The sequence below is a fragment of the Symphalangus syndactylus genome, chromosome 9 (assembly GCF_028878055.3).
Source record: "Symphalangus syndactylus isolate Jambi chromosome 9, NHGRI_mSymSyn1-v2.1_pri, whole genome shotgun sequence".
Lineage (NCBI taxonomy): Eukaryota > Metazoa > Chordata > Mammalia > Primates > Hylobatidae > Symphalangus > Symphalangus syndactylus.
Genome location: NC_072431.2, coordinates 108,360,610 through 108,384,469, shown reverse-complemented (window position 1 = coordinate 108,384,469; position 23,860 = coordinate 108,360,610). Strand labels below are relative to the sequence as shown.

General features: G+C 41.6%; 1 protein-coding gene across 6 annotated transcripts in view; it reads right to left on the bottom strand.

Moving 5' to 3' along the window:
• Positions 1–23,860, bottom strand: part of RNF38 (ring finger protein 38) — a 157,466-nt gene that overhangs the window by 90,214 nt on the left and 43,392 nt on the right. For all 6 annotated transcript variants that reach the window (XM_055293719.2, XM_055293720.2, XM_055293723.2 and 3 more), the window contains exon 2: positions 1,507–1,577. In XM_055293719.2, the coding sequence (XP_055149694.2) occupies positions 1,507–1,577 (71 nt within the window). The remainder of the gene's footprint in view (positions 1–1,506; positions 1,578–23,860) is intronic.

Genomic DNA, 23,860 nt, shown 5'->3' with positions numbered 1-23,860 from the left:
TTTTTCCCCCATATTTCCAGAAAAATCTCCTGTCTCAAAAGCACAAATTCAGCTATAGAAAGATTAATAAATTAGAAAACAAAAACATTTTAAGGGGTGACAGGAAGTACCTGGCAAAGGTAGACAAAAAGCTTATCTTCAGAATCTAAGGTCTGGAGACAACCCAGAGGGCAGTCTGGCTTCTATACCATAAATGAACAAATGGATAGTAACATAACACACTCAGCAGAAGAAAAAAAATTCAACCCAAAAGCACCTTCATAATTATGAAGCACAATCACTTGTAACATTAGTAACCTAAAATGATTTTGCCTTTTCCCTCTATCATCACTCTTAATTTCAAATGTTCATTTCTAAAATCTGTAGTATACAAAATTTTCTGTAGCCAACTATATATTCTAGAAGTCTCAGTGGCTTGCCTTTGAAAGAAGTTAAAAATGAAACTCATGCCTCTTGATTGGTACAATAATAAAGGAGACTCTGGAATGCTATGAGCTACCACTCTCTGTAAAGAGAGTGAAATCAGTCTGAACAAAGCTCACAGAGACCAACAAACAGAACAAAGAAACCATTTGGAAAATCCCAATTATCAACCAACTTCTTGATCCAGCTCCAACACAATGAGAGAGGAGGATCTTGATCAAAACAGCAGAGAAAAAGACTGCTTAGATTGGTCTGCACTGGAAACTACCAAGGGAGTGATAGATTCCTGCATATAACATGTAGGAAATGGGAGGGAAGCCACTAGAAATTGATGGTGAAAAAGACTAAATTTAAGTCCATCCAGATCAGCAGCCAGATGTTCCAAACGCCCAGCCCACAGAAATATTTACTGCAAGGGCTGGGCCGTCAAGGGTACTGATGAGTATTGAAAAGCCCCTAGAGACCAGATTTCTTTAGAGATAAAAAGAACAAAAGCAAAAAACACAATGAAACCACCACTAATAGTTTGGACATAATTTAAAATATATACATATCAAGCCCAAAGTAGACTTCTTGTGTATGAACCAGATCGATTCAACTGACAATCCCCAATATTTAAATTGGCCTTTGCAAACAGAGCCAAAAAATTTTTTTGAAGGTAAAGTATAAGAAGAAAACATAATTCAATGCAATTAATGCCAAAAGTGAACCAAAATGTAATGTCCAAGATATTTCCAACATGAGTTGCTGAGATAGCTATCAACCTCTGAAACACATGTTCATATATTAAGATAATCCATTCAGGCTGTGCAGAAGAGGAAGCACCACTATGGGGACAGAGGCATAGGTAGGAAAGTGGAGTGTTGATCAAAAGTCCAACCCACCTCGGGTTGAGGAATTAGCCCTAGGTTTTCTGGAGCAGTCAATAATTTGACACACAAACCAGCAAGGCCCTCAGCATCTCAACAATGTGTCCCCACAAATCACACTCTTCTTGCCCTAGGCCCAGAGTTATGCAAGAGAATCCAGCAACATAAGATTGGCATGCATTTTCACCATGGCAGACATCAACACGAACCTCACCTTGTCACTGTCATCATGACAAATGTGGTCGTGATGGATGGACTGGCACTGAAAAGAAGCACCAACACTACCTACAAGAAAAAGGGAGGAAAGGTTAAGATGCAGTAATTCCTTATATTTAAACTGCTTTACCAATTAAAAGTGCTTTTACATCCATGATCCCATCTAATAAAATACTCATATAAGTAGACACTGTGGGGATTATTATTCATGCATTTTAACAGAGGAAAACAAAACACAGAGAGGCTGACCCACACAAAGGAGCAGTCAGGGAGTGGCAGGTCTAAAACTACAACTCCATTATTCAAACCGCTAATCCCACCTCTTTCTACTAGACTGACTGGTCTCCTTTCAAAGTAAGATTACCTACATAAACACAAGCCTTCAATAGGGCAAACTCTTATTTATAAGGAAAAATATTACATTCCTTTTCAGACTACACATGCTTTGAGAAAAAACTGGTCCTATAAATTCTAAACATATGAGAAACAATCTAATCTACAATCACATAACACTTTAAATGTTTTTATTACTTTAAATGTATACAAAATATACCCATTTGTAAATTTTAAAAACTACCTTCCAATAACAACTGCTCTTTAATAATAGTTACATTTCTAACCAACACAAACTATTCAACAAGTGATTAGAACAACAGATTGCCCATTTTTAAAAGTTTTGGTTTATACTTCATACCATAAACAAAATGGTGAGTCAAAGATCTATGTAATGTAAAAAATGAGGCCAGTTTTAGACAAAAATGTTAAATTTTAAAAATAATCTTAGAGGCCAGGCGCAGTGGCTCAGCCCTGTAATCCCAGCACTTTGGGAGGCCAGGGCGGGTGGATCACCCGAGGTTAGGAATTTGAGACCAAACTGGCCAACATGGTGAAACCCTGTCTCTACTAAGAATACAAAAATAGCCACGCATGGTAGCTCACCCCTGTAATCCCAGCTAATAGGGAGGCTGAGGAAGGAGAATCACTTAAACCCGGGAAACAAGAGGTTGCAGTGAGCCGAGATCGTGCCACTGCACTCCAGCCTGCATGAGTGAGACCCTGTTTCAAAAAAAAAAAAAAAGAAAATGAAAATAATCTTGGAGTAAGAAAAACCTTCTGAAAGAAGATACTAAACATGAAGTCATAAATAAAAAGCACACATGACTTGGACCAAAGGCTAACAAAACCCCTCCTGAGTAGCTGGGATTACAGGCACACGCCACCACGCCCAGCTAATTTTTGTATTTTTAGTAGAGACGGGGTTTCGCCATGTTGGTCAGGCTGGTCTTGAACTCCTGACCTCGTGATCTGCCCGCCTCAGCCTCCCAAAGTGCTAGGATTGCAGGCGTGAGCCACCGCACCCGGCCTCAGACAGTACATTTTAAGATGTTATTAATGTTGGGAAGATGTTAAGTAACATGAGGCTAAAGACTGTAAGTGAGGATCACCTGCTTATTTACTAGTACAGTAAGAGCTTATTGATACTTCTAGATATGTAGAGCAGAAAATTCTCTTTCAGAATCGGATTTGTTTTGTTTTGTCTTGTTTTAAGCAAAATTAGTGAGACACAATTCACATACCACACAATTATCTATTATTTAAGGTATACAATTCAATTTTTTTTTAGTATATTCACAAAGTTGTACAACCATCATCACAATTTTAGGACATTTTCACCACCTAAAAAGAAACCTCAAGCCCATTTATCTCTTCCTTGAGCCACTGACAACCACTACTCCAACCTCTGTGTATTTGCCAATCCTGGACATTTCATATAAACAGAATCATAACGCATGTGGTCTTTGTAATCAGGTTCATTCACCTACCATAATGTTTGCAAGGTTCATCCACACTGAACTGCGTACCAATTCATTCCTTTCTATGGCTAAATAATATTCCAGTATATGGATATACCACATTTTGTTTCACTTTGGAAATATTATGACTAATGCTGTTTTGACATCAATTTACAAGTTTTTGTGTGAACGTTTATTTTCATTTCTCTTGTTGGGTCACTTGATCTCTCTATTCAACCTTTTGAGGAACTGCCAAACTTTTCCAAACTGACTGCATCATTTATAATTCCACCAGCAATATATTATAGTTCCTCTGGCATTTTTTTTTTTTTTTTTTTTTTTGAGACAGAGTCTCGCTGTCGCACAGGCTGGAGTGCAGTGGCGTGATCTCAGCTCACTGCAGGCTTCGCCCCCTGGGGTTCACACCTCTGGCATTTTTTGAGTAGAATGCACTTTGGAGTCAGACTTCGATACAATTCAGGAATTTACAGACTATGTGAACTTAGGTAAGTCACTTAACAAATCATATGCCTTCCTCATCTGTAAAATAAGAATATTATTATCTACTTATATATAGGTAATTTATAGAGCTGTTCTGAGAGATATTAAAGTTAGATGTATGAAAAAGCTAATAGCACAGTGCCTGGCACACAGCAATTCAAGAAATGGTACTACAATTAACACTTCTATTCACATCAAGGCTGTGATTTGCCTGTGAGACACTGCCTAAGTCCTCAATTTTTTTTGCTAGAGCTGTTTCGCCTTCATTTTTTGAGGAGGAAGGGGAAGAGGTAACATGTCTGTCTCTCCAGCCACATCATAGGATCCCTAATTAATCTTTTCATCCTCCAGCATGCAGCACATTTCCTGACTCATGGCAAGTACTAAGTAATTGCAAAAGCAAAGCATGAGAGAAAAGAAATAAAAGAAAGAGTTTTTAAAAGATAAAAAGGAAAAGGGGAAGAAAGGAAATGAAGCCTTCCTGATTTCTCCCTCCCTTTCCTAGTCTACACTTCCATCGGTCCCTCCACATACAGGCCCCAATGAGATTTAATGACCTCTTCCTCCTTTCTCCTGTACAAGCTGCTTAGCCCTTGTTACCAAAATTCCTATGTTGAAACCTAATCCCAAATGTAAGCGTATTTGGAGGTGGGATGTTTGGAAGGTGATTAAGTTATGAAGGCAGAGAGCCTTCATGAATGGGATCAGTATCCCTGTAAATTCGGCCTCAAAGAATCCCTCACCCTTTTGCCTTGTGAGGACACAGCAAAAAGGCACTCTCTATGTACCAGGAAGCAGGCCCTCGCCATAATGAATCTGGGTTCCTTGATCTTGAATTTCCCAGCCTCTATCTATCTATCTATCTATCTATCTATCTATCTATCTATCTACTTATCTATTAATTTATTTGAGACAGAGTTTCACTCTTGTTGCCCACGCTGGAGGGTGGTGGTGCGATCTTGGCTCACCGCAACCTCCACCTACCAGGTTCAAGCGATTATCCTGTCTCAGCCTCCCGAGTAGCTGGGATTACAGGTATGCGCCACCATGCCTGGCTAATTTTGTATTTTTAGTAGAGACAGGGTATCTCCATGTTGGTCAGGCTGGTCTCAAACTCCCGACCTCAGGTGATCCATCCACCTTGGCCTCCCAAAGTATTGAGATTACAGGCATTAGCCACTGCACCCGGACAAATTTCTCAGCTTCTAGAACTGTGAGAAATAAATTTCTGTTGTTTATAAGCCACCTAGGCTATGGTATTTGTTATAGCAGCGTGAAGAGACTAAGGCAGGCCTTACGCTAAAATAAAAAAATGAGGCCAGACGCGGTGGCTCACGCCTGTAATCCCAGCACTTTGGGAGGCGCAGGCAGGCGGATCACGAGGTCAGGAGATGGAGACCATCCTAACATGGTGAAAGCCTGTCTCTACTAAAAATACAAAAAATTAGCCGGGCGTGGTGGCACGCACCTGTAATCCCAGCTACTCAGGACGCTGAGGCAGAAGAATTACTTGAACCCGGGAGGCGGAGGTTGCAGTGAGATGAGATCACACCACTGCACTCCAGCCTGGGCGACAGAGCAAGACTCTGTCTCAAAAAAAAAAAAAAAAAAAAAAAAGGATAAAACTGTAGTACAACTACTGTTTACATACAGTAAACAGTGTGTGTGTGTGTGTGTGTGTGTGTGTGTGTGTGTGTACATATATATATATATGTATAAATTCAATTTCCCCTGCTGGACCACGACCACATGTTTTTAGAGTCAGAGACTGAGCCTTGGTCATCTTTATGATCTCCGTAGAGGCCATAACATACATCAAGTTTTGTTCAAAGAAGGCCATACTTAAAAAGTTTACTTAATACATAAAGACTTTGAATAACAGCATTATTCTGACCTTAGGCCTAACAAAGAAACCAACCAAGTGAAGCAAGGGGCATATGACAACTGAATAAATATAACTAGACACAGCTGGGGGAAGTAACCTCTCTTCTTACATTCAGGGCTATATTTCTTGAATGGTCCATTCTAAAGACAGCCCTGAGCATTTACTATCTACTCAGTACGTACCAGACATATGTACACAAGACAAAGCAAAAAGCAAGCAAGGCCCCTAGCTCTATGGACAGCCCAGTAGAGAGCATTTGCCTGCCATCCTGAAGACTCTAATCTCACTCACACTCCAGAAATTTCATTTCTGCAATTGCTTAATTCATTAAATAAGTATTTATCAAGCCCTCGCTACATGTCAAGTCTATCCTAGGCACTGGAAACATAGGAATAAATAACACAAGGTCCCTGCTCTTCATGAATTTTATTTTAAACAATTCTATAAAAATGCATTTCTTTGCCAATAATTCAGTGAAATACCCGTATGCTCTAACTTTTAAATAAATTTTAGTAGTAACATGTGTACATAAGCTTAAAAAATAAAAAAAGAATGAAATGGATTACAATGAAAAAAGAATCCCATTGCCTTCTTCCCTATCCCTAGTCTCCCTTCCCAGAGGCAAATATTCCCCAAATCTTACAGGCATTCCCTCCAGTATTGAAGACAATGGTCCTCTGGTATCTGTGGGAGATTGGTCCCAGGACCCCCGAAGGATACCAAACTCTGCAGATGCTCAAGCCCTTTATATAAAATGGCTTAGTATTTGCATAAAACCTATGTACATCCTCTCATATACTTTAAATCATCTCTAGACTACTTATAATAACTAATACAATGTAATGCTATATAAGACACAGTGGCTCACGCCTGTAATCCCAGCACTTTGGGAGGCCGAGGTAGGAGGATCACGAAGTCAGGAGTTTGAGACCAGCCTGGCCAACAAGATGAAACCCTGCCTCTATTAAAAATACAAAAATTAGCCACGCATGGTGGTGGGCACCTGTAATCCCAGCTACTTGGGAGGCTGAGGCAGGAGAATTGTTTGTACCCAGGAGGCAGAGGTTGCAGTGAGCTGAGATCACACCACTGCACTCCAGCCTGGGCAACAGAGCAAGATTCCATCTCAAGAAAAAATAAATTAATTAACAAACAGTAATTGTGCTACAGTTTTACTCATTTTTTTAATTGTAGTATTGTTGTTTTTATTGTTTATTTTTCCTGATATTTTCCATGCAGTTGGCTAAACCCAAGGATGTGGAACCTGCAGATATAGAGGGCCAACTATAACATACTTGATATGACTATTTCTTGGTTATTAATTTTATAAATTGTTTATTGAATTTCTAGCATACTATCATCAGATAACTAAACTATTCCACCCCTCCTACCCTACTCTCACCCAGTCCTCCAACATAATTATGTAGTATTTTGTGTTTTTATCAAGAGGATGGTCACTGAAATTCCAGAAATAGATAAGACCTCCTAAAGAGAAGGTATAATCAGAGAAAAGCAGAAGGCCAAGAATTATTATTATTATTATTTTTAATTTTGAGACAGAGTTTCGCTCTTGTTGCCCAGGCTGGAGTGCAATGACGCGATTTCGGCTCACTACAACCTCCGCCTCCCAGGTTCAAGCGATTCTCCTGCCTCAGATTCCCAAGTAGCTGGAATTACAAGCATGAGCCACCATGCCTGGCTAATTTTTTGTATTTAGTAGAGACGGGTTTTGCCATGTTAGTCAGGCTGGTCTTGAACTCCTGACCTCAGGTGATCCACCCACCTCGGCCTCCCAAAGTGCTGGGATTACAGGCATGAGCCACCGTGCCCGGCCTTAAAATTTTTTAAATACTGAAATGTATTGGAGGAAAGAGGTAGTTAATGAAGGAGATAAAGAGAAAGAGCCAGAGGAAAGAAATTAAAGAATATGTGTGGGGATATAAGAGGACCAAGAAGGAAGTGTCTGATTTGATTGATTTTCTTGCGTGTTAATGAGAGGCTAGTAGTAGAAGGAGTGGCTCTACTTTGTATTTTTCCATTTGAATGGAAATATGAGGACTTCAGATGGGGGGGGGTTCCCAATTTCCAGAGCATCTCCTTATTCTTCTTGAGGAGAGATAAAGAGAATTCAGACATTCCGAATCCAAACAAAAATCTGGCCTTAATGAGGATTAAAAAAAAACAAAACACGGCTTTTCTATACTCTCACAACATTTCTGGCACACAATTTATGAGTTGTCCACACCAAGCAATCCTTCAGTTCTCCACGGGCATCAGTTGAACATCCTATAATTCTAACACTAACTACCCATAGTTAATGTAGACCCTAAAGGTAAAGGGCTCAGTCCCACAAGACTGCCTCCTACTTCACATGCCAATTGCAAGTAGTGGCTCCTCAGGCTAACCACAACTTTTGTCAGTTTGGCTACAAATCAGAGGTTCCCATCACCCCTTCTTCTGATTCAGTAATTTGCTACAATGGCTCATAAAACTCAAGGAAACATCTATAGTCATGCATTGCTTAATGATGAGAGTACATTCTGAGAAATGCATGGTTAGGTAACTGAATCACTGTGTGAACATCATACCAGAGGGGCTATATACTTAGACAACACGGTATAACCTACTGCCCCTAGAGCACAAACCTGTATAGCATGTTACTGTACTGAATACTGTAGGCAACTGTAACACAGTGCTATTTGTGTATCAAAACACATCTAAACATAGAAAAGGTACAGTAAAAATACAGTATTATAATCTCAGGGGACCAGTCATATACGCAGTCCCTCTTTGACAAAAACACCATTATGTGGCACAAGACCGCACTTTTGTTTACTGGTTTACTAAAAAGGTTAAAAATGAAAAGCCAATGAAAGAGGCACATGGGGTAAGATATGGAGGAAGGGGGAATGAGCAGAGCTTCCATGCCCTTTTTAGGCACACCATCCTCCCAGCACCTCAATGTCTTCACCAACCCAGAAGCTCTCCAAACTCTATTATTTAGGATTCTTATGGAGATTCCCTAAGGTAGCCATGACTGATAAAAATCACTAGCCATTGGTAACTGAACTCAATCTCCAGCCCCTCTCCTCTCTCTGGAGGGATGCTGGGTTGAAAGTTCCAACACTCAAATTGCATGACTGGTTCCTTTGGCAACCACCAGCCCTCATCTAGAAGCTATCAAGGGGCCCACCAAGACTCACTTCATTAGCAGAAACTCAGGTATAGCTGAAAGGAGCTAATTACAAATTAAGACGCTCCTCTCACCCCAATCACTCAGGAAATTCCTAGGGTTTTCGGACCTCTGTGCCAGGAATTAGGGATGAAGAACAAATATATATTTTTTATTATATCACATTATCACAGTGGTCCACTCCTTGAGTTGTGAGATAAATAATCTAATTTCCTTTGCATTCTCCCATGGCTTAATATTAATCTGGGTATTAACTTTTTTATTTTTGAGACGGAGTCTCACTCTATTGCACAGGCTGGAGTGCAATGGCACGATCTCGGCTTACTGTAACCTCGGCCTCCCAGGTTCAAGTGATTCTCCTGCCTCAGCCTCCCAAGTAGCTGGGATTACAGAGGTGTGCCATTATGCCTGGCTAATTTTTGTATTTTTAGTGGAAACGGGGTTTCCCCGTGTTGGCCAGGCTGGTCTGGAACACCAGACCTCGTGATCCACCTGCTTCAGCGTCCCAAAGTGCTGGGATTACAGGCGTAAGCCACTGCGCCCAGCTGAGTATTAACTTTCTTATCCACTCATAACTTCCCATTTTACAAGGGACAAGGGTAAAATTCAAAGAAATACTATTGGCCAAGCACGGTGGCTCACGCCTGTAATCCCAGCGCTTTGGGAGGCGGAGGCGGGCGGGCAGATCACAAGGTCAAGAGATCGAGACCATCCTGGCCAACATGGTGAAACCCCGTCTCTACTAAAAATACAAAAATTAGCTGGGCGTGGTGGTGTGCCCCTGCAGTCCCACCTACTCGGGAGGCTGAGACAGGAGAATCACTTGAACCCAGGAGGCGGAGGCTGCAGTGAGCCGAGATCCAGCCTGGTGACAGAGTGAGATTCAAAAAAGAAACAACAAAAACAAAACAAAAAAACAAAGAAATACTATTTCAGCCATTCAGGAGAAAATGCTAGTTACACATATGGTAAGCATGAGTCATCACTATTAATTACTATTTATTATAACTATTATTTTCATTATTACCATTTATGATAACTAAACATGACACACTTATTTTACAATTTAGTACCTACAGGAATTCAAATCTCTAGGCTAAGAAACCTGAAATCTCTAATATCTTCCCTAACTATTAAATAAGATGAGAGGGTAAGTTGCTGCTGTGATTTCTAGTATAGAGAAAAGATTGATATTCACAGTGGAGATAAGAGAGAAGAATGATAGCTACCAGAGGCTGGGGAGGGTAGAGGAGGGGCTAGGTGGGGGAAGTAAGGATGGTTAATGGGTACAAAAAAAGTAAATGAGTAAGATCTAGTATTTGATAGCACAACAGGGTGACTATAGTCAATATAAGTTTAATTATACATTCTAAAATAACTAAAAACAGTATAACTGGATTGTAACACAAAGGATAAATGCTTGAGGTGATGGATAAACCCCTTACCCTAATGTGATTATTAGGCATTGTATGCCTGTATCAAAATATCTCACGTACCCCCATAAATATATATACCTACTAGGTACCCACAAAAATTAAAATTTAAAATTTTTTTAAAGGCCGGGCGCGGTGGCTCACGCTTGTAATCCCAGCACTTTGGGAGGCCGAGGCGGGCGGATCACGAGGTCAGGAGATCGAGACCACGGTGAAACCCCGTCTCTACTAAAAATACAAAAAATTAGCCGGGCGTGGTGGCAGGCGCCTGTAGTCCCAGCTACTTGAGAGGCTGAGGCAGGAGAATGGCGTGAACCCGGGAGGCGGAGCTTGCAGTGAGCTGAGATCGTGCCACTGCACTCCAGCCTGGGTGACAGAGCGAGACTCCGTCTCAAAAAAAAATAAAAAATAAAAAATAAATAAAAATAAATAAAAAAGAAAACATAGGGCTGCGCACAGTGCTCACGCCTGTAATCCCAGCACTGTGGGAAGCCAAGGCAGGCAGATCACTTGAGATCAGGAGTTCGAGACCAGGCATCGTGGCAGACACCTGTAATCCTAGCCACTCCAGAGACTGCGGCAGGAGAACTGGTTGAACCTGGGAGGCGGAAGTTGTAATAAGCCGAGACTGTGCCACTACACTCCAGCCTGGGAAACAGAGTGAGACTTCGCCTCAAAAAAAAAAAAAAAGAAAAAGAAAATATAAATGACTTTGGATATATACAAATGTTAAGCTTCTCTCAAAAGAAAAATTGAAGTAAAAATGACACTTTGTCACCCACCAAATCAATAAAAAGCAAGAAGTTTAATAACACAGTATATTGGAGAAGGTACGAAAAAAACAGGCTCTAAAACATTGCTAGTAGTAGATAAACTAGTACATCTTCTAAAAAGAGTAATTTGGCAGTTAACTGACTCAGTGAAAAATACATACAACTTTTAGGCCAGGCGTGGTGCCTGTAATCCCAGACTTAGGGAGGCCAAGGCAGGTGGATCACAAGGTAAGGAGATGGAGACCATCCTGGCCAACATGGTGAAACCCCATCTCTACTAAAAATACCAAAATTAGCTGGGTGTGGTGGCACGCGCCCATAATCCCAGCTACTTGGGAGGCTGAGGCAGGAGAATGGCTTGAACCTGGGAGGCAGAGATTACAGTGAGCCGAGATCGTGCCACTGCACTTCCAGCTTGCCAACAAAGCGAGACTCTGTCTGAGAAAGGAGAGGGGAGGGGGAGGGGAGGAGGGAGGGGAGAGACGCAGGAGGGGAATGGGAGGGGAGGAGGAGGGGGAGGGCAGGGGAGGAGGAGGGGAAGGGCAGGGGAGGAGGAGGGGAAAGGCAGGGGAGGAGGAAGGGGGAGGGCAGGGGAGGAGGAGGGGAAGGACTTTTATTTTTTGAGATGGAGTTTTGATCTTGTTGCCCAGGCTGGAGTGCAATGGCGCCATCTTGGCTCACCACAACCTCCGGGATTCAAGCGATTCTCCTGCTTTAGCCTCCCAGGTAGCTGGGATTACACGCATGCGCCACCACGCATACCTGGCTAATTCTGTATTTTTAGTAAAGATGGGGTTTTTCCCATGTTGGTCAGGCTGGTCTCGAACTCCTGACCTCAGGTGATCCGCCTGTCTCAGCCTCCCAAAGTGCTGGGATTACAGGCATGAGCCACCGTGCCCAGCCTACACGTAACTTTTAAACCAGATATTCCAATCCTAAAAGTGCATCTCACAAATATACTTGGCCCTCAAACTGATGTGTGTACAAATTATGCATCACAGTTTATTGCATGCCTCTCAAGATTAGAACTGGCTCCATGAGGGCAGGAAATTCCCTTGCCTTATACATTATATCCCAAGTGGAAAGAATAGTGCCTGGCACATAGCAGGTAATCAATATTTGCTCAACAGAATGAGTAAAATCAATTATTTTAAAGGTGTAAATACCCACCAATAAGAGAATACTCTGCAACTGTAAGTGGAGGGTGGGTGGGAAGAGGAAGCTCTAGGTACTGATAAAGAATAAGCTCCACTATATACTGTCACAGAAACAAAGCTATGTGTGGAACAGCACAGTGAGCCACCACTGTGTAAAAAAGTGGGGGCTGGCGGAGGTACAGATGTATAGAAACTGATCACACTGTCTCTAAGTCTAGGGAGAACAATGAAGCAGGACAGGCATCAAAGAAAGTCTTTTCACTGTATGCTTTTTCCTAGTTTTAAAATTTTGAACCATGCGAATATATTACCTGTTTAAAAAATAAACTTTAGAAAAGAGATTGGTCTTACTCTAAATTACAGTGGTTATAATACGAAGCAGATTCTTAAACATACTTGAGGTTGCCAAGTTGAAATGCAAGGCAAACACGAGAGTAGTAATTTTTAAATGAGATGTGACCTATACCTAAGAATTATTTGTATTCCAAAACAAAAAGTAAAAATTAGGTAGAAATTTACTCTAATAATTTATATTATTCTGTGAAGTCAATATAGTTGTTTGAATAACAGGCATCATTTAGAGGGAGAAACTGAATTTGAAAACACAATAGTTGCCGGGCGCGGTGGCTCACGCTTGTAATCCCAGCACTTTGGGAGGCCGAGGCGGGCGGATCACGAGGTCAGGAGATCGAGACCACGGTGAAACCCCGTCTCTACTAAAAAAAATACAAAAAATTAGCCGGGCGTGGTGGCGGGCGCCTGTAGTCCCAGCTACTCGGAGAGGCTGAGGCAGGAGAATGGCGTGAACCCGGGAGGCGGAGCTTGCAGTGAGCCGAGATCGCGCCACTGCACTCCAGCCTGGGTGACAGAGCGAGACTCCGTCTCAAAAAAAAAAAAAAAAAAAAAAAAAAAGAAAACACAATAGTTAATGATCAGTACTGGTTCTTAAATGTTCAAAGACACTGAACATGCCTTGGCCTTACTGAATGGAGGTTTTTTTTTTTTTTTTTTTGAGACGGAGTCTCACTCTGTCACCCAGGCTGGAGTGGCTGGAGTGCAGTGGCGCAATCTCGGCTCACTGCAAGCTCCGCCTCCCGGGTTCACGTCATTCTCCCACCTCAGCCTCCCGAGTAGCTGGGACTACTGGTGCCTGCCACCACGCCTGGCTAATTTTTTGTATTTTTCGTAGAGACAGGGTTTTACGGTGTTAGCCAGGATGGTCTCGATCTCCTGACCTCATGATCTGCCCACCTCAGCCTCCCAAGGTGCTGGGATTACAGGCGTGAGCCACCGCGCCCAGACTCTGAATGGAGTTTTTATACACCACAAACCTAATCCAGTTCTTTGCAACTCTTTTTGTATCCATGAGAACCTATAGATTTTTACTTCCTAAAAAAGCACTTGTTTCAAAATGGCAAAACAATTCATTTAAATGTTAAGCTTCCTATATGAGGCTATAGGCACCTAATATTAAGGATAGACTCTGCGTGTATATTCACAGTTGTGTAACAAAGTTTATAGATAAATCTTTCATTCAAATTAGGCTTTTATCAAAATTAAGTTGTAGCAGGATGTTTTGGTAAGGGAGATGCCAAGAATGTAAAGAGTGGGTAGAAAAGTAAAATATTGAGAAAGTGCATTGCAAAAATATCTAGGGAAGTCAAATGATCTCAATGGGAAAGCTGACATTAAACAGTGATAATCCAAACAAGAAGAGACCTCAATTCAGTTTAGAAAGAGCTTAGCCATCAGCTCCTTTTCTGAAAGATAACTGCCTATTATTAAAATAGTAATGACAGACTCATATAGCATAGTCTAGATTCATTTATACCCATTTTCCTTCTATTATTTGTGGAAAATACATAATTTACAGAGGCAATAGTAAGAAACACTTACAATCGTGGCCGGGCGCAGTGGCTCACACCTGTAATCCCAGTACTTTGGGAGGCCAAGGCAGGCGGATCATGAGGTCAGGAGATAGAGACCATCCTGGCTAACATGGTGAAACCCTGTCTCTACTAAAAATACAAAACATTAGCAGTGTGTGGTGGCAGGCGCCTCTAGTCCCAGCTACTTCGGAGGCTGAGGCAGGAGAATGGCATGGACCTGGGAGGTGGAGCTTGCGGTGAGCCCAGATAGCACCACTGCACTCCAGCCCAGGTGACAGAGCGAGACTCCTCAAAAAAAAAAAAAAAGAATGGGAACATAAGTATAAGTAATATAAAATGGATAATCATCCATCCTTTAGTTTTGCTATGGCAACCAGGGTCAGTAATCTTTGAAAGCTGTTTTCTGACTTCCTAGTTCTAAAACAGAGAAGCCAGTTTTCTACCACCAGAGCAGCCAAAGGTCAGACCCTTCCCTTTTCCCTCTTAGCTATTCCTATGCAGATAAAACATTTGAGGAGGCAAATAGGATATGATGAGTGGCTGCTTAACAAGGCCACTTGGGCTGCAGTGGAAGGCGGCCAGCCCTTTCCTTCACTCTTGCTCCTGGCACTGCAGCTGAGCAGGGCAGGACCAGGGAGAGAATTCATGTGTGAATCTTACTATCAAAGATGCCACTCCCCAACCAACATCAGACCAGTCATACAATGTATTTGGTTTTGTCTCAACATATCTTACAACTAAAATATCTTCTCATCAACTCTTGGTTCTTTATGAAGATGATGCAAGTGAGCCTAAGTATAAGTAAATCAACTCAGAGGAAAAATCTACATAGCTTGGTCAGTTACAGTTACTGGGTATCTCACCTAAAATTAGTCCCACATCATTGGTTGTAAAATGTTACCCTCCATCTAGGAAACAAATCATTTTCAGCTGAGCTCAAAGCTTTCTAAGGACAATATTCTAAAAAACAAAGAAGGAAAGTCAGATCAGACAAACTTATAGAAGGAGCAAGGTTAAAATAAAAAAGAAGAAGAAGAACAGACAAATCAATACTACTAGCTGACAGACTGAGCTAGGTGCTGGCAAGCAGGGCAAAAATCAACAAAATATGGTCCTTATCTTTAAGCAGCTTTCAACTTAGGAAGGGAAACAAAACCTAAATGTCAGCTAATAACTCTAAAGTAACTTGTCAAGAGGGTTTACTTCAGACTGTAAGTGCAAAGGCAATTCAGTGAGTCTATTAAAGACAGAGGAAAAGTCTTAAGAGGTAGGTCTTAAAAGAGGAGGAAGAAGAATGATATAGCAGCCAATGCTAATTCTTAGGCAGGAGTCTGTGAAGCCTAAGAAATTTTACAAAAAGGTTTGTAGGCATAAATGTACCACTTTTCTGTAGAGGATGCTGGTTGTTTTGGGCTCTTTGTTTGACACTGAGTCTCACTCTGTAGCCCACTCTGCAGTGCAGTGGCCCAATCACAGCTCACTGTAGCCTCAACCTCCTGGGCTCAATCAATCTTCCAGCCTCAGCCTCTCGAGTAGCTGGGACTACAAGTGTGTGCTACCAGGCTCAGCTAATTTTTTATTTTTTGCAGAGATAGGGTCTATGTTGCCCAGGCTGGTCTCCCAACTTCTGGGCTCAAGACATCCTCCCATCTCAGTTTCCCAAAGTGCTGGGATTACAGGAGTGAGCCACCATGCCCAGCCAAGGGTGTTGCTTTTTAATCAGACCTTCAAAGTAGTCCAGGATTCTCAAAAGGTAGATCCAATACTCTAAATAAGCTTGTCCAACCCGTGGCCCATGGGCTGCGTGCAGCCCAGGAAGGCTTTGAATGCAGCCCAACACAAATTCATAAACTTTCTTAAAACATTAAGAAACTTTTTTTGTGATTTTTTTTTTTTAAAGCTCATCAGCAATCGTTAGTGTTAGTGTATTTCATGTGTGCCCCAAGACAATTCTTCTTCTTCCAATGTGGCACAGGGAAGCCAAAAGATTGGGCAACCCTGCTCTAAAATATTCAAGATTCCTCCCTCCGCACCTTATCCCAATACACACTTACAAGCAGAAGAGTTTCAGTACATTCAGTGTTTTTGTCTACAATGGCAAAGCTTTCACAGTGCTGAACAAAAGACCTAGATAGGTTAGCACACTCAGGCATTTACTTATACAAAGCTAAAAAGGGAGTGGGATGACAATGCTATTTCTACCTGAAAGAAACAATCTCCTCTTACCCAGCTGAATAGGTGAGAGACTTGACATCTTCCCCTGCTCAGGAAAAGATGTCCTCTCTCCTCCTCTCACTACCTTAGAGAGCTAGGGGCCTAGAGAAGGGCAAACAATACATGGGGCAAAAAATTTTACAACATGGACGTTAGAGCTTAAGAACTATTATCAGAGATTTCTCTCAGCCTTGAGTACTGCTAAACACACATTTATATTAAGTGCTCTCTACTCACAAACTAGAAGAGGTTAAAATAAGCCACAGGGGCCACCTCATATTATCATACTTCAAATCTATGCAGAATAGAGCTATGCATGAAAAGCAATGAGGGCGGGGTGGGAGGGGACTATTGAATTCAAATAAACAAGAAGTGATTTTTTGAAACAGAACACAAAAATTATATTCTAGCCAATTCTAACATCACGAGAAGTGATTTTTAAAACAGAATACAAAAATTATATTCAAGCTAATTCTAACATCACTGGCAGGAAAAACATTTTACTTGCTAATAGTATATGTAGACCTAGATGTGAGATGTGAAAAATAAAAAGATTTTGCAGTAAGACAGGCTTGAGTTTTAATCCTTGTCCTTCTATTCATTAGCTGTGAAAGCTTAGATCTTGAACAAGTGACCCTCATTTTTTTTCCTTACCTTCAAAGAGGTGTGACACCTATGACACGAGGTTGTTGCGAAGCTTATATGACGTATGTAAAGAACACAGTACTGTGGCACAGGAAATGGTTAATAAGTGGTTATTCCTATAACAATAGAAAATAGCCAGGCATGGTGGCTCACGTCTGTAATCTCAGCACTTCAGGAGGCTGAGGTGGGAGGATCACTACAGGTCAGGAGTTAAAGACTAGCCTGACCAACGTGGCAAAACCCCGTCTCTACTAAAAACACAAAAATTAGCCAGGCGTGCTGGCACACACCTTTAGTCCCAGCTACTAGAGAAACCGCTTGAACCTGGGAGGTGGAGGTTGTAGTGAGCCGAGATCATATCACTGTACTCCAGCCTGGGCAGCAGAGTGAGACTCTGTCTCCAAAAAAAAAAAAAACACTTATCAATAGAAAACGCTAACAGTACCAATCTCCTTTCTCCACATCGCCACAAATTTGTCTGGCATAATTTGTAACTGAGAAAATTTTCTTGGTATCCATTGATATCTATATACTATTTATTTTACAGCCTGCCTTAAAGTTACTGACATGGGCCAGGCACTGTGGCTCATGCCTGTAATCCCAGCACTTTGGGAAGCTAAGGTGGGCAAATCACTTGAGGTCAGGAGTTCGAGGCCAGCCTGGCCAGCATGGTGAAACCCTGTCTCTACTAAAAATCCAAAAATTAGCAAGGTGTGGTGGCTTGTGCCCATAATCCCAGGTACTTGGGAGGCTGACGCAGGAGAATCGCCTGAATCTGGGAGGTAGAGGTTGCAGTGAGCTGAGATCATGCCACTACACTACAGCCTGGGCGACACAGCAAGACTCTGTCTCAAAAAAAGAAAAAGTGGCAGGGCGCAGTGGCTCACGCCTGTAACCTGTAATCCCAGCACTTTGGGAGATGGGCGGATCACCTGAGGCGATCACCTGAGGTCAGGAGCCTGCCCAAATGTCAAAACTCAGTCTCTACTAAAAATACAAAATTAGCCGGGTGTGATGGCGGGTGCCTGTATTTCCAGCTACTAGGGAGGCTGAGGCAGGAGAATCACTGGAACCTGGGAGGCAAAGGTTGCAGTGAACCAAGATCGTACCATTGCACTCCAGCCTGGGCAACAAGAGTGAAACTCCATCTCAAAAAAAAAAAAAAAAAAAAAAAAAAAACACAAAACAAAAAAAAAGAAAAGAAAAAGTTACTGACATGGAAAAGTACCAAAATATATTGTTAAGTGGAAAAAAAAGCAAGTTGCAGAATAAATAAATAAGGCCCTGTTATCTAACCATAGAGACTAGAAATATATACAAACTGCTCACAGTAATTATCCTTGAAAAGGAAAATGGAACTGAGGACACATTGATCTATTTCGTATTGTTTGCATCTTCTACAATATTAAGCACTATTTGCTTAATTAAAAACCAATAACAAAAGGAAAAAACCACTAGTAAAATGAAAATTATTCATACAAGGCACTTATATAATCTCAGATACTTTGGGAGGCCGAGCTGGGTGGATCACGAGGTCAGTTTTAACCTTCCTGTGCAATACTTCCCCCCTCCCACACCAAATGCCTCATGGTCTGACAGTCTTGAAAACTCCATGGGCAGACACATTTTTACTCCACCTGTCTGCCAATCTAATACAGTCAAGGCTAAGTTGAGCATGGCTCCTTTAACCCCAATAGTGACTATGGAGTGGGAGAGTAGGGTCCTGGTAGGAAAAAGGGTGTTAGAAGAAAAGATGAGAAAGAAAAAGCTCAATGGAAAAGAACATACCCTTTTCTATTTTGTAATGTACTAAGGTTACAAAAAGGCCTTTGTCCATCCTGGCAGACATTTATTGTGACCTCAGCTATTTATATGCAACACAAACTCTCCAAGAATGTCAGCTAAGTGAAAGATAAAATTTACATAATTTCATTTTGCAGGCTTTTCATCTGTTCCGGGTTACTAAATTACCAATTTTTTTTTTTTTCATGGAGTCTCACTCTGTCACCCAGGCTGGAGTGCAATGGCACGATCTCAGCTCACTGCAACCTCCGCCTCCCGGGTTCCCACGATTCTCCTGCCTCAGCCTCCTGAGGAGCTGGGATTACAGGCACGCGCCACCATGCCGGCTAATTTTTCTATTTTTAGTAGAGCGGGGTTTCACCACACTGGCTGGGCTGGCCTTGAACTCCTGACCTCGTGATCCACCCAGCTCGGCCTCCCAAAGTGCTGGGATTACAGGCGTGAGCCACCGCGCCTGGCCCCAATTAAAATACTGATTATAATATAATATCACCTAGGATGGATTTCACCAAACACTACAAAGGTCTAAGATGCATTCAAATACATACTCTTCAATTAAAAACAACAACTTGTGCACCTCTTTCAAAAAGGCTTGCTTTGGGAAGTTAACACTATTGCTCTATGACACCTCAAGTCCATCTAAATTAGCCTGGGAATTGACCTTCTGTTCAAAGAAATCACAGCTATTTAAGGAATGACAACTTCTAAGAAAGATTATTTTCTAGTATATTAAGGCATTTGTACTTCCAAACTGATTTACAGTGAACATTAGATTATAAACCTATTCATTATCACTGAATATTAGCCTACTCTTAGACACTAATGATAATTCTTTCTGAATACATCAGTTTAACCTTGTCATTCCCCTACATAGGAACCATCAATAGCTTCCTCCTACTTATAAGGGGGGGAAAAAGTCAAATCTGTCCATCAGGCATTCCAATCTTCCTAATCTCATCACTACCAACTCTTGCCAAAGCCTTAGCACAAACCAGCTGTCAACTTCCTGTTCTTTGAACTCACCATAATCTGAGTGAATGTTCTCATACTATTAGACCCATCTTTAAAACTCCACCTCAATTCTGCCATCCCTCAATATCCAACTCAAGCCTCAAAAAAGCTAGACGGTATCATCTCCCCTATGAAGTTTTAGCAATGACTACTATTGGAGCTTGGGGGTTCATTAAATAAAATCCCTTCCCTCCATCCACCTACCCACTCATTTCCGGAATAAGTGAGAAATATGACCAAAAAAGTCAAATAGAGAGTGACCAAACTGTCAGCTTTATTATAAAGCTCGTATTTTAAAAATACATTAAAAATTAAAGACACCTGCCAGGCGCAGTGGCTCATGCCTGTAATCCCAGCACTTTGGGAGGCCGAGGTGGGCGGATCATGAGGTCAGGAGATTGAGACCATCCAGGTTAACATGAAACCCCGTCTCTATTAAAAATACAAAAATTAGCCGGGTGTGGTGGCACGCCCTAGAGTCCTAGCTACTCGGGAGGCTGAGGAAGGAGAATCGCTTGAACCTGGAAAGCAGAGGTTGCAGTGAGCCGAGATCATGCTATTGCACTCCAGCCTGGCGACAGAGCGAGACTCCGTCTCAAAAAAAAAAAAAAAAAAAAAAAATTTAAAGACACAAAAACAATGGGTTTCCTAAAATTGCATTCTGGAATTGAGCAATTCGCTCACCCAATAACAGTAGCAGTTGGAAAACCATAGGCCTACCCACATAGAGATCTGTTTCTGGAAAATTTGCAGCTTCCAAGAATAGGCTACAAGTGGCTGGCTCCTAAGCCCTGCCTAGTTCCTCACCCAAATTCTTCAATGAGATTAGTAAGTCCTCCTCTGGGCAAAGAGAAGCCAAGGGAATTACACGGTGATGTCCCTCCACATGGAAATGTGAACCTAGGAGAAAAGAGATGTCCATCCCCCAATTATGGCTTTGTTTCAAACACAGGCTTATGCCACTTCTATGGATGCCTTAAAACGTTATTTTTAAGTATCATACTGTTTTCAATATGTTTATTATCTCCACATAGATTAAGCTCCTAGAGAGTGAAATATTAAATGGATTGTCCGCAGGCATAGTGATGGCAAGACTTGGAGTGGGGACAGCAACACTGTGAGCCAGATAATAAAATCTCTGATGAACTGAGGGGTGAAGGATGAGAGAAATGTCTGTGCCTAGAGCTTTAGTAGAAGATGGCAAAAAGGGGTTATAGGGAAAAATAGCATAAACCTCAAAGACCGATTTTCGCACGAAGATATTAAAGCAATGGCTGAAAGTTGCAAGAGTGAGAAAAATGTCAATGCTATATATTTACATTAAAAAGGAAAAACAAAGCAATTCTATCTTTATATTATTTATATGCACAATACAACCACTCAGTTGTTGGGACACAGAAGACTCAAATGACAAAATGACAATTAGGAATCACTACAAATAGATAAAGACTTAACTACCATTCAACGCTGGAAAATTACTTCAAGCCATCAAACCATATAGACCAGAAAGCAACAAAAAGAATGTAATTAAAATGCAAAAAAGAAATGAACTTAAACGCTGAAAGGCAGGCATAACCAATGAACTGAAAAAAATTGGATGGTAAACAGATTCATCCATCTGGTTTCCATGACTAATGGGAACAGAGGTGCTCAGGGAGAGCGAGTGGAGAGAAAACAGGAGGTTACGGATAAGAACCTGGTGAATATACACAGAAGACAGGTGTTGCAAATTGAAATGTACAGAGACAAAATTAACTACAGTCAACTTTTGGCTGATGAATGAGTGAAGTCACTCGACAGAACCAAGCAGGCTGGAGCCAGCATGTTCTCCTCCCAGAAGAGCAGCTCTAATGATCACTGCCACAGGAAAATGGCCACCCAAGTGCAGCCAAGTCATCTTTTCCCCAAAAAGGCCATACATTCAGATTTTAAATATTTTTATTGTTAGCAACTACAATAATGTTTTCAAAACACTCTGAGGGCCAATAAAACATCTCCAAACAAGATTTGAAAGTCAGCTAGCCATTCTTGATTTAGGACATGGACAAAGAAAAAGCCACAAAAGCACCTGAAAAGAAGTAATTTAAAAAAAGGACAGTGAATGATCAGGATAGAACAGTTCACTGAAACCAAAGGCAAAGGGTTTCAAGAAAAAAAAATGAGGGTTGGAGATTGCGGGGGAGAGCATCAGGAAGAATAGCTAATGGATGCTGGGCTTAATACCAAGGTGATGGGTTAATCTGTGCTGCAAACCACCATGTCACACGTTTACCTGTGTAACAAACCTGCCTTTCCTGCATTTGTACCCTGGAACTTAAAAGCTGAAGAAAAGAGGGATTAACAGGAAGTTCAATTAAAAATCAAGACAAAGGCCAGGTGTGATGGCTCATGCCTGTAATCCCAGCACTTTGGGAGGTCGAAGCAGGCAGATCATTTGAGGTCAGGAGTTTTAGACCAGCCTGACGAACATACTGAAACCCCATCTCTACCAAAAATACAAAAATTAGCCAGAAGTGGTGGTGCACACCTGTAGTCCCAGCTACTCGGGAGGCTGAGGTGGGAAAATCACTTGAATCCAGCAGGCAGAGGTTGCAGTGAGCTGAGATCGCACCACTGCACTCCAACCTGGGTGATAGCAGTGAAAACCCTGTCTCAAAAAAAGATTTGAATAAATAAGGGAATACCACACCCCTCAAATAAAATGTCGTTAGTGCTCTTTAGTAACCTGAAAATTTAAAATAGTTTCATACTGCAGCTTTAAGAGCCATTCTCCTTTTTTTTTTTTTTTTGAGACCCATCAGTGATCGCCAGAGATTCTGGTTAATCCATTATCTCTCAGACCCAAACATATCCTGCATAAACTACAAAGGCTCAAATCTCCTGGACTATGCTAGGAGACCCAGAACACCTGGAGCCCCACTGCGGTTCGGCATCCACAAGGGTGACACTTCACCGTCTTTTGCGATGGGACAGTCTGTTGTGACATGATGCTTCCACTCTAGAATGACAGAGAAGGTATGCACTTACAGACAACCTATCAGCAATAAATAGCAAGTACTGGAACCAAAGAACAGAAAAAAATCCAGGTAGAATGAAGTTGACCATGAAATGCTTTCTGGGAAAATTTGAACGTAGCAGAGAAGTTGAACATGGTAAGGATAAAGACAAGAGTCATACAAAGTAGATTTTGTGGCCATGTGCCCCCAATTTTGAGACAATATGATTTCATGTAATTTTTTTCTTTTCAATAATGGTTATTTGTTAAACTGCATAATTACTTATTTGTTGCATTCTTTTTCATATTAATAATTTTACAACTAAATTCCTTCATCAGACCTTCTACACAATTTGAGTTTGGATAACTGGTCACCACATGTATGAAAGCAATGGAACCCACACGGGTATAGAGATGCTTATGAATAAATTGGAGTTGGGATGAGAGAGAGTGAAACAGTCCATGCTAAGATAGGGGAATCAAACCACAAGCCAGAACCACTGGAGGATGGTGAAGGGGAGAGAGAACTAGCTGGTAAAAGACTCCTCTAAAGTAAGGAGGCATGCAGCTCTCTGAAAAGCCAGCCAACAACTTCTTAATCCAGTTTTTCAATCTACTACTTCAGATTGCCAGCTGATATCAAGGAGTGTCACAAGACACCGTAAGGTGTCACAAAACACCACAGCTTTAACATGTCACCTGAAATGACAGCCTAGGGAAAAATGTATTCAGATTCTTCTCCCTTTCAACTATCAGGCTCTAACGATTCACCCTGATGTGGAACTTCAGAGCTGTTGCCACACAGAGTAGCACTTAGTCCCTGCGTTGTTTTGTTCTCCCACATGCATTCTGCTTGAATCCAGTCCTTGTCTTCCATCTTTCCCGCCTCTTAAAGTTTTGGCTCTTACACAGGGAAGTCCACCAAGCTTTGTGATGTGCTACAAACTCTCAGGCTGTTCTGTGTGGTCCATGAGCAAACCTGAACCTCTGATCATGTCAGGCAGTTTCCCAGTAACTTAGCCCTGCCCAAGTGTTAACTATGCCAGCAGCCTCTGCTAAG